We start from the raw sequence: 12,278 nt of genomic DNA on the forward strand, positions 1-12,278 counted from the left end.
GGTGATATCAGTTCCTCGTTAGCGGTCATTGCGCAAGGCGCCTACCCTTCTCTTAAGAGGAGAGGACCACTACACCCGGGAACCCACCGCCCGTCCCTCCATTTAATATTATTATTAAAAAAAAGAAAAAGAAAATACAGTAAAGGGAGAGGGGGACCAGACCAAAACCTCTCCTGAAAAAGAAGAATGCAATGACCCAAGACCATGAAAAACAATCCCGTTAACCGCGCTGATAGGGATAACCCAATGAATCATAATGCAAAGATAGCCAGATCACAGGAGGTGGGGAAGCAAACCACTGCAATGAAGAATAATTCAAACCCAAATTTGCCATAGAATATGCAACCATGTTACCCTCACGAACATACCATGCATTTGGGTCAAGCAATTAAGCCAACGAGTCCGCAAAGACCATGGAGGAGAATAAATACATTGAAGAACACCCATTGAATCACTTTCCAGCCAGAGATGATACCAGCCACTTCTAAAAGCAATATCAATTCCAATGATTACTGCAAGAAGCTCTGCAAAAAAAGAAGTTTGAACCCCCAAAGCTTGACAGAAGCCACCCTGAAAAAGACCACTAGCACTTCTAAACACTCCACCACAAGCAGCAGGCCGCAGATTTCCCTTAGCCAAACCGTCTGTATTTAATTTTAGCCACGGAGAAGGAGGAGGATGCCAGATAACCATACGAGGCACATGGCATTTACGAGATAAAGGGGCAACTCCTAAAGCAGAAAGCAATTGCCTATCAACAACACCAATAGCATAACCTGGAATATAAGGACTTGCATGCATAATCCAAGCTTTAACAGAACAAGAAACTTGTCGAAAGGAGGGAGCCTTATTATCAAACAAGAGTTTGTTCCGAGCCTTCGAAATAGCCATCAAAACAAAAAGAATAGCAGCCACCCAAACATTAAATAACTGAGTGGAGAAAGACTTGCCCATGATCACACCCTAGAAAAATTGGATTGAAACTTGAGTTGGGAGAACAGTACCAAAAACGCTTGCAAGCCAGTGCCAAACACTTTGAGCAAAAGGACAATTAAAGAATAAATGCTCTAAAGATTCAAAAGCACAAAGACATAAATGACAAACTGGAACCATCGGATACCATGGCGTTGCAATTGAATTGCTGTAGGAAGACAATCATACAAGAGCCGCCAAGCCAAAAGAGAGTACTGTGGGGGGATGAACTTATTCCAAATAACACTTGCCCAGGCACAAATGGGAAATTTTTGCCAAATATGGTTGTAACCATCTGAAAAAGTAAGACGACTTGAGACTGAAGGCTCCCAAATTAAAACATCTTTACCTGCTCAGTTGGGATGGGCATAGTAACAATCTCAGTTGCAACATTTGGAAAATAAATAGTGAAATTTTGGGGTAGTGACCACTCTTGCTTAACAATCAAATCTACCACCATGGTAAACAAACTACTATCCATGACAGTGGCCTGCAAAGCATCCAAAATGTGTGCATTTAGCCATTTATCCGCCCAAAAAGAAACTGAAGCACCATCACCAATAACCCAGCGACTATTATAGTGAACCATAGGCAAAGCTAACTTAAAACCATGCCAAATAGTGGAGCTATAATAGGAAAAATTGAGACGCCAAGTAGAAAGCTTGAAACGACTTCTCGCAAAGACACCCCAAAAAGAATCAGAGGTCAGAGCCTCCCATGTAAACCGTAACAATGCAGTAGAGTTCAGAGTAGAGAGATGGTGTAAACCAAGCCCCCCTCCTTTTTTTGGAGCACACATTCGTCTCCATGAAACAGTTACTAACTTACGAGAATAAAGATCGCCAGACCATATAAAATTACATGCACAAGTAGTGAGATGCTTAAAAAGAGAGGCAGGCCATAGATAAACTGAGAAGCTGTGGAGGAGCATGCTTTGGAACACAGATTGGACTAACTGAACTCTTCCTGCCATAGAAAGAAACTTCCCTTTCCAACCTTCTAATTTAGACTTGGCTCTGTCAACAATAGCTTGGAGGTGAAGCCGACGTGGTTTACCTTTAAAAATTGGCACACCTAGATAGGTAAAAGGCGCAGTAGCGAATTTAAAGTTCAACACCCGCTCCACTGAGCCTCTATGATGAGATGCTGAAGCACCAAGATAGAAAGTACTCTTTCCCTCATTAACATACTGACCTAAAGCAGCCCCATAATGATTGAGGAAAGATTGTAAATTATGAAGGGACCGAGAATCCCCACGACAAAAAATGAACAGATCATCCGCATAGAGCACATGGGTGAGAGGCTCACAGTCGCGTGGAGTAGACATATATTTAATTTTACCAGAATAAAAAAGAGAGCAAATTCCACGACTTAAAGCTTCTTCAGCTAGGCAAAAGCTAGGCAAAAAAGCAATGGTAAAAGCGGGTCCCCTTGGCGCACACCCCGAGAACATGATAAAAACCCATGAGGAGAACCATTAACGAGAACGGATAAGTGAGCAGAGCCAAGAATAGTACGAGCATAGTCCACGAAGACACTAGAAAAGCCAAATCTCAAAAGAACTGTAGTCAAGAAATCCCAGTTTAAAGTATCAAACGCCTTTGCAATATCCACTTTTATTCCAACATTACCACCAAAAATCTTCCTGTCCAAGAGATTAAACCCCTCTGAAACCAAACCAACACAATCTGAAATACGACGACCCGGTAGAAAGGCTATTTGCTGAGGAGAAATAATTCTAGAGGCTATAGGGCCTAGCCTAGAAGCCAAGACTTTTGGAATAATCTTAAAAAGAAAATTAGCCAAAGCAATTGGTCTAAATTGAGTAACCTGATCAGCTCCCTCTACTTTAGGAATGAGAACAATGAAATTACTGTTAGCATTAGGATAAAGCCAAAATTTTTAGAACAAATCCTTGACAAAAGCAACCACGTCCTCTCCCACAATATCCCAACAATGTCGATAAAACAACCCAGGAGAGCCATCTGGACCTAGGGCACTTGAAGGATTCATAGAAAAAACTGCTTGCTTAATTTCGTCCGCAGATGGAAGAGAAGAAAGTAGAGCATTTTCTTATGAAGAAACCAAATTAGGAATACTAGCACAGTTTGAATCCTGACCCTCTGAAATATGTTCATAATTGTAGAGAGAGGGGTAAAAATTTACCACATGGTTAGCAATCTCAGTGGGTCCCATGAGAGTCACATCCCCATCCTTGAGACTACTTAACTAGGAATTAGCTGCCCTTACCCGTGCATAATTATGAAAGAATGCTGAACAACGATCTCCATCAGTTAACCACTTGACACGAGCTCGATCCCTCCAAAAGGCCTGTTGCATTTTTACTGCATCAAGAACAACCTTCTTGGCCCTGGACTCCTCCTCTAATAACTCCAAAGTAATCCCATTACTAGAAATTTCTTGCTGAACCAAATTTAGACCGTTGCGGGCATCCTCCAATATTACATGAACATTGCCGAACACCGTATTGTTCCAATCCTTGAGACAACGTTTTAGTTCCTTCAATTTCTGAAGAGTAACAAACATAGGACAACCCATAGCTTGGGAGGTACCCCAGCTATGAGCTACCAACTCCTTAAAACCAGAATGAAGAGTCCACATTATTTGAAAGCGGAAAGTTTTAAGGCCATATGACATAGACTTATTAGCCGTGAAAAGAAGACCATTGTGATCAGAACCTACCCGTGGGAGAGCTAGACAACTAGTAAAAGGCCATGACTCCAACCAACGATCATCACACAACGATCTATCAAGACGCTTTTCAAAATGTCCAAAAACCCACCCATTTGACCAAGTGAAAAAAGTACCAGCAATGTCAAGGTGAGTGAAGTCACAAAGAGCAGTAGAGTTCTAAAACTCCTCACAAACAATTCTATTTGGTAGATTACCCTCAGATTGTTCATGAGCACCAAGAACAACATTAAAGTCACCAATACAGGTCCAAGGCACCTGTGTTCACGAGCGAATATCCAACAACTCATTCCAAAGCTCTCTTCGTTTCACAATAGAAGTAGAAGCATAAACAAAAGAAAACTGGCTAACCGTGGCCTCAAAAGATACCTGCACAATAATATGTTGCCAAGCAGAAGAAACAACAATTGGATTGCTACAGTGCAATGAAGAGAAAAGCCATATATTAGGAATGAGATCACCTCTATTATTTAGAGCAACTAAACGAAGATTAAGAGAAGCCCAATATGCAGCAGAGATAGAGTCGAAAGCCACCATAGGTTCAGAAATACAAACAAGGTCAAGCTTATGTTGATGACAAATATTAGCCAATACGGAGCAAGTATCAGAGTTTCCAATACCTCGTAAGTTCCAATAAAGAACCTTCATTGAAGTTTCTTAGGCTTTTGTCTGACCCGAGAAGGGTAAGGCTCTGAATGAGCACTAACAATCCGCTTTTGCTCCCTACGCAATTGTTTCTTTTGCGAGTTGGTGAGAACGGGGAGGAAACCTGCAATATCTTCTCCGTTAACAAATCTTGCCACTGCATCAATTTTAGCTGCAGGACGCGAATCCTGAGGTCCATAACCTGGAGGGAGTGACTCAATATCTGAACCAGCCTGCTCCTCCGAAAAAATTGTAGACCATGAATTTGAAGGAAAGCCCCCAACACAATCATGTTCTGTGTTAACCTCATGGTTAGCTGTACCCGCAGATACAAAATCAGACTCATTCATTACTCTATCAGCGATTTTCTCAATATGATGAAGAGCAGCCTCCTCCAATATTTCATTAACCAACTGAACCATTGGACAAGAAGCATCTTGAACAGCATTAGTGCACACAGTAAGATCAACCTCATTCCTAACCAAAGCGATTGGAGAGCCCTCAAAAGGAACTACTTGGATAATATCATCAACAATCCTAGGGCAACCAGAAACTATCTCAGTAGGGCCTACAATAACAACATCATGATCAACACCAACCTCATTTGCCACCACAATTCCTAAGGCCTCGGATGCAACCATGTTATCAACTGGAGGCACAAACATCTCATTAGTAGTGCCGTGAATAGGCATGCTTGGAGTGACACCCCCTGAAATAACATTAACAGTTGCAACAACCTCTGAAGGTTGGGGTTGGGCAATGGAGTCCACTGAATTCACCATTAAACTTTGACTTGGGAGCTTGGCATGATATTCCTGTCTAACCAGCTTATTAATCTTGAGATGTCCAGATTGTTGAAGTTTGGGCCCTGAAACTTTACGACACTTATCAATGGAATGCCCAACCAACCCACAATGATTACACTTTGGTGGAAGCTTCTCATACACAATCCCAACTGGAAAACAATGATTTTCCCGCTCCACCATGATAGAAGTGGGAAGATGTCCCAGTAGATCAATGTCTACCAAAACCCGGGCATAATAACCAAACGACCTTTCCCTAGTATGGTGATCCAATTACAACGGCGTTCCCACACCCATTGCAGTCTCCATAATAAGCTGGGGATGCCAATATTCTTGACTGAGTCCAGAGATTTGAATCCACACCTGAGCGTACGTTTGAGGCAATTTCTCATCAGACTTGAAGTCTGGCTTCCACTGTGAAAGGCGAAAGATTCCAGACTCCAATGTACAAGTACCACCACCCCATATTCTTCTCATGTCCATTTCAGAGTGAAAATGAATGTCAAAATATCCCTTTCCAAGAGGTACCAGACACCAAGGAGATGATGGTTTCCATAAGGATTGAAGGGAGCTCTTAAGAGTTTCCATTGTTCTAGGCTTAGAGCCTTTGCGAAGGAGGAGAAGACCTAAAAGATTAGTGCGACATTCCTTTACTTGCTTCTGATACAATGCCTCATTGATTTTCACAAAGGTAACATCTCCTCGACGGGTAGGTTGAGGGAGCTGACTTAGGTTAACTTGCGTCTCCATTGATGCCGACAAAATAGAAGCAAATGTTTTGACTTTTGGTGCAGGCTGAGCAGGTGGAGATTTAGGAGGGCCATGAGCAGACCTTCCTTCAAGAAAATCAAAACCCAATCTTGGCTGATCCATCATATTAACTGCATCAGGACGACAAGACGGTGAGAAAAGAATGGCCACAGCCCTAAGCTGCCAGAGACGGCAGCAGAAAAACCCTCAGCAATTGTGCTCAAAAGCGAGGAGGCAATTGAGCACAAATAAGGGCGTACTTTCAGAACTAAAATAAAAAGTCTGTAAACACTACTAGCAAAATAACAACACACACAGATTTATTGTAGTTAAAAATCACAGATATCCGTGTAAAATATAAATACTAACAGATAACGGTGTGAAATGAGCATAATTAGGCTCACAATAATTTATACAATAACAATATCAATGGAAATCCGTGCGAATAAATAACAGTAACAGATATCTATGTAAAAACTAAAACAATTCACATGGATATCTGTGTGAAAATCAATTCACACGGATTTCTGTATGTATTATAAATTAGTTTATTTCGAAATCATTAATTTTTTATGTTATGTGAATTATAAAGAGATAGATTTCCGTTATAATAAGTATTTGATACAGATTTCTGTGTGAAATGAGTAACACACAAATATCTGTGTGAAATGTTGACACAGATATCCGTGTGAAAAGAACAATTAGCTACAGAATTCTGTGTGAAAAAAAAAGACTACACATAATTTCGTGTAAATAATCGACTGACAATTGACATGATAGTTAGTGGTTACCGAGGTAAATACACATGGAAATGAGTTGCAAATGTGTAAGTATTTCACACGGATTTCCGTGGCAATTCTGCTTGTAACTAGCAGATTGATCGAAGTTTTCCATTGTTCTTTCTGTTCTTCTGCTCACAGCTTTGGCCTCTCACCTCTCTTCTCTAAGATATTCTTCATATTCACATTAAGCAACGACATCTGCTCCTACTAAGTGCTTCTTAAGCTATTTTTTATAGCTTTTGATCATCATGTATCTCTTTATATTAATCTTCTCACATAGTGATTTTGAATCTCTCCTTCTTTTTTTTTTTTAAAGATGGATTATGATGAAGACTCAGATCTGCAGGTTGATAAACAATATATTTGTTCAAGGTATGTTCTTTCCCTCTTATTCCCCCAAACTCTCTATTATTTTTGTTACTAGATCTTAAATCTTATCAGCATTTTGTAGTTTCATTTCTAGCAATAGATTGTTTCAGATCCGTAAGTACCTGAAAGAGATTGCAAGATTTGGTTTCTGCCCACTTATTTTGCAATTAGTATATGTATTTTATGTAGGTTTCATTCCTCTTGCTTGTAATTATCCTGGGAGAGGTATTGGCTTAAGTCCCCCTCTCCCTCGTATAATTTGTCTCATTTGATCAATAAATTGGGATTTTTATCAAGAATTCAAGATAAAAGAAATAGAAAATCTTGTTGGTTTTATCTGTCATGATTTGCAGCAATAGAAGATCTTGCCTGAGAGCCATGGCATCTGGAGCCACTAACAGTGGTGTATGATGGTGTATGATGAGAGCCATGGCATAGCAAACAAGTAGGTATGATGGTGTACTAAGATGATGAAATATTTTTTTTTGAATGCTAACCCATTTTCACACAGAAATCAGTGTGAGTTAGTGTTTAGGTTTTCACACTGAAATCCGTGTGAATTAGGAAGTTGTACACACGGACTGAAACTACATTAATTCAATTATGTATATGGATGGACAGTGGGGCCCACGTATTTATCTCACACGAACAAAATAATCCGTGTGAGATGAGTATTAGCCCCCCTCCAAACAGCACGGTAATTCAATCTGTGCGTGTACCGTGGGTAAAGTCTTCACACACTGAAATCTGTGTGAAAAAGTCTTATTTCACATAGATTAAAATCTGTGGGTAATTGTTGTTTTGCTAGTAGTGAAAATAGAGCAAATACCTTATCATTTTCTCGTTTTACTTTTCCATCTCATAATCGAATCTCTAACTTGAGTATGAAAAATATTGCGGATGATTGATGGTTTTCTTTTCAGTTTTATAAACCAAGTATATTTTTTGTTATTTTCTAGAATTCTAGTATTTTGTTTTTACCAAACTTAGGTGCTTAAGCGAGCAGGCAACTTTCGATGGTTGCTTAACAAACATTAGCTTGTAGGCTTCCATTAACCATTGAGCTTAAGTTATGTTGATAGTGATCTTTGACAAAGGACCTCAAGCCTCAGATTTATGACAATTTTTCTCTCCAAACAAATAAGAAAACAAGAAAACCCATCATAACTAGAGTGAAAATGGAATGGATATCATGTACACAAAAGAATAAGAGCACACATTGACAACAAGCATTCACTTACATCCAGCTGGCCACGTTGTGTTGGTCAAATATTGCTCCTCTTCCATTTGATCTGAAGCATATATCTGAAAGAGAATGGACATGATCTACTAATTGAACCTTCCATTCCATCTCATTTCATTTTAATAGTGTCACGTTACAAAACACATCAATTCAAACCATGTCAGTCCAACATGAATAAACAATAACGAAGAAACAAATCTAGCTGCACCCTGCATTGATCCTCAGGCACATTATTTCGTGATCTCTAAAACTTATTAGGGAGTAGGTGGGTTTCCTTGATTTTAGTTCAATAATGCAGTTTTGAGTTTGAATATCTCTATTTTATATATAATAAATCTCAAACGTCATATTTTGTTTGATTATATTGTTGCATTTGAATGGTGTGATACACAATTAGAGTCGTATATCAAATTCAGATAATAACTTTCACTTATTTTCATTTTATCAATAATAGATAATAAGAAATCAACCATAGCTTACTAAATATAGAGCTCTGGCGGACTAAATATAGAGCTTCAATGTTCAATCATAGCTTACTAAATCATATTACAACTCTTCTCCTCTAAGGAGATATTTGCTTGTTCTCCAATGCCTTGTTTTGATAATGATTAACTATTAAGTGGGCTTGAATTTTAATCCCTAAAATACTAATCATGCATGAGAGACAGAGCATTGACAAGACTAGATACATTAATTATGTGTGCGTGTAGACATTTACACTTGCACATATCAACTATATTCCTTTATACTATTATAAAATTATGAGGTGAGAAACCGGACAAAAATGAAACCAGAAAAGTTTGGGTTTAATGGTGGCACAAAAGCTTTATATAGTTAGCAGAGCCCCAACTCCAAAAATTATTAAAGGCGCCCCCCTTTATGGTTTCAACCTCACATTGCCTTCTCCTTTTAGTTTCTTTGTGAATTATGATCCAATCCTCATCTTCTTCTAGATTTTCATGTACTTGTTACAACAAAGGGTGCATCTAAACTGAGAATAACAATCCACAACTACTAAACCACACCAAACTCTGTTTCAGTTTCTTCCTAGGCCTGTTTCTAGCTCTGTTTCTAATCTGTTTCTAGTCTGTTTCAGCTCCTCCTCCCTTTTTTTATACTCTCTTCGGTGTTCTTGTTACATTTTATTATTGCGGACGGTGAATTCATTGTGACGATGAAGGGGAGGCCAAACGCATTCCTCTTCATCATCTTCTTGCTCTCTGCCCTTCACGGGATTTTCTCTGTTCATTCATTTCTCAATGAATTGAAACAAGACGAACCCATGAGATTAGAGCTCATTCACAGGCACTCTCCGAAGCTCAATGGACATGGTTTGCGTGACGAAATGCCGAAAACGCAGCTAGAACTCATCGAAGAGCTCCACCGCCACGACCTCATTCGCCAACAAATGATCTCCCGCAAGAGGCAACACCACCATCATCACATTCAAACTGACCTAAGGAGAAATGCATTGGAAACAGCTTCCATTGCAATGCCATTGAGTTCGGGTTGGGATTTCGGTGTCGGCCAGTACCTTGTTCAGGTTAAAGTGGGAACACCTTCACAGAGATTCCTGTTGATTGCAGACACAGGGAGTGACTTGACATGGATGAAGTGCAAGTACCGGTGCGGTGAGAAATGTGGGTTGAAAAGAGCAAAGATGAAGAAGAACAAGAAGAAGGTGTTTCGTGCCACTCAATCTTCAACCTTCAAAACTATCCCTTGCTCTTCTGAGATGTGCAAGTTCGAGCTTGACTTCTCTCTCACAATATGTCCAACCCCATTGAGCCCTTGCAAATATGATTATAGGTAAACAAATCCCAATATTATCCTTTTCGATTCTATACATCTCATACTGTTATTGAACTTCTTCATCCAGTTTCGAGTTTTAAGATTTCAGAGATCCAACCCATATTGCGTAAAATATTCAAACCAAACTAAAAGTGGTTGGGAACATGTTTTTTCACTTTTTGTTAAGTACATAGGTCGACTTTGTTTTTAAAGCCCTACCTAAATTTTTTGTTACAACTTGTCTTCATTGAAGTGAGTTGGGTTTAGAGATTTAATGATCTTGTGTTGTATGTAAGCATTCTCACGACCATTAATATTGATCATGGACTCATGGACCATCCTGGTCATAGCGAAATGGAGACAGTAGTGAGTCTGGAAATAAACCCATAGTCTAGTTACGACCTAGCAAGTTAAATCAATCCGATGAGATGGCTGTAGTGGGGCTATCCCGAATTCACTGGCAGCAGAAGATGTAGGTGAGAGCAGAAAGATTTAAATGTCAGTTATTGTAAGTAGGTGAGCATCACATGAGCCACAATTTTAGACCAAAAACAAAAATGTTTTTAGCTCTTGTTACCATCCATTTGCGGCTCCAATAGCGTCATTCGAACTGTTTGGCATGGTTTCTAACTTTATATATATATTGTTGTCTAATTTCTCGTTGTTATAAGAGATCCATAATTCAAAATTTTCATTTCGTTTTCTAGATCTACTTTCAGAGTTTCAGGGAGCAACACTATATGTTAATTACTTATACATTGCTAGTTCATTCGCTTATTTGCATGGTCTATTATTTTCACAAGGTACGCAGAAAAATCTGGTGCATTGGGCTTCTTTGCGAATGAGGCTGTAAGAGTACCCCTTACGAATGGTGGGAGTGCGAAGCTGAATGATGTGCTAATTGGCTGCACAGAGACCATCGAGGGCCCTAAAGAGGCAAGCATCTGGGGAGGTGATGGGATATTGGGTCTAGGGTTCAGCAAGCACTCATTCGTTGCGAAAGCTGCTTCAAACTTGGGTGACAAGTTTTCCTATTGCCTAATTGATCACATGAGCAACAAGAATGTGTCGAGCTATCTCACATTTGGTGGAAGTGCTGAACCCGCACTGCGAAACAGCATGAGTTACACAAAGCTTGCTTTGGGTGGCCCTAAAATTGGCCCATTTTACGCTGTAAACTTGGTGGGGATATCAGTCGGGGGCAAAATGCTAAAGATACCAAATGAAGTGTGGGTTGAAAACCTTGGTGGTGGAACAATTGTTGATTCAGGCACAAGCCTCACGTTTCTAACCTCACCAGCTTACATACCTATCATGGCTGAATTGACAATGGCTTTGTCCAAGTACGAAAAAATACCGTTGGATGCATTTGAGTTCTGCTTCAATTCCACTGGTTATGATGAGTCTTCAGTGCCGAGATTTGCAGTTCATTTTGCAGATGGAGCTAAATTTGAGCCCCCAGTGAAGAGCTATGTTATTGATGTTGCTGTACAGACAAAGTGTCTAGGGTTTATGTCAGCTATATTTCCTGGCACCATTGTTATTGGCAACATAATGCAACAAAATTATTTGTGGGAATTCGATTTGCGGGGAGGTACATTGGGTTTTGCTCCTTCAAGCTGCACCTAGTTTTGGTTTAGAATGGAATTGTAAGTGACGTGCTCTTAATTGTAATTCTTTTCTTGATCCAGCCGGATCCCTTCCTTCTCTCTCTTTCTTCTTCTATATATGTGTACGTATTACATTCATTGCAATTCTTCCTGCATTGTTTCGTGCTTGTTTATATATAATTGTCAAGTATAGATTTTCACGGTTAGCTAGACATCTTTTAAATGACTTGTATGAGTACCAGTAGGCCTGACATTTAAACTCGTAACCCGCAAACCCGCATGCTAAAAACCCGTACAAACCGGCCCATTTATTAATCCGGGCTAAAAAAAGCCCGCAAATTAACGGGTTTTGCGGGCTAAACCCGTTGGAACCCATTAACTCAAAACCCTTTTCAAAAACTCATTTCTAGCAAACTTTTAGGATTTTTAATTTTTTTAAGAGAAAATGTTACAAACAGTACCCGAACTAAGACTCATTCTTAACTTCAGTACCCGACTATGCAAAACTATCACTTTGGTACCCCAAGTTTGAAGTCCGACCCAAGAATGGTACACGCCGTCCATCACAGCGTTAACTAGCTAACCACGTGGCATATTTTGA

General features: G+C 39.6%; 1 protein-coding gene across 1 annotated transcript; it reads left to right on the forward strand.

Annotated features, from left to right (window-relative positions):
• The first annotated feature begins 9,074 nt into the window (after window positions 1-9,074).
• LOC112201526 (aspartic proteinase NANA, chloroplast) lies at window positions 9,075-11,821 on the forward strand. The gene is made up of 2 exons (XM_024342419.2): window positions 9,075-10,085; window positions 10,871-11,821. Exons 1-2 carry the CDS (start codon window positions 9,451-9,453, stop codon window positions 11,694-11,696), a joined length of 1,461 nt encoding a protein of 486 aa, XP_024198187.1. The 5' UTR covers window positions 9,075-9,450; the 3' UTR covers window positions 11,697-11,821.
• The last annotated feature ends 457 nt before the right edge of the window (window positions 11,822-12,278 follow it).

Source organism: Rosa chinensis, chromosome 5 (genome assembly GCF_002994745.2).
Source record: "Rosa chinensis cultivar Old Blush chromosome 5, RchiOBHm-V2, whole genome shotgun sequence".
Lineage (NCBI taxonomy): Eukaryota > Viridiplantae > Streptophyta > Magnoliopsida > Rosales > Rosaceae > Rosa > Rosa chinensis.

Excerpts from the sequence above, each read along its gene's own strand:
- LOC112201526 (XM_024342419.2), top strand. The coding sequence starts at position 9,451 with ATGAAGGGGAGGCCAAACGCATTCCTCTTCATCATCTTCTTGCTCTCT. Across the intron at positions 10,086-10,870 it reads CCTTGCAAATATGATTATAG|GTACGCAGAAAAATCTGGTG; the intron begins GTAAACAAATCC and ends TATTTTCACAAG.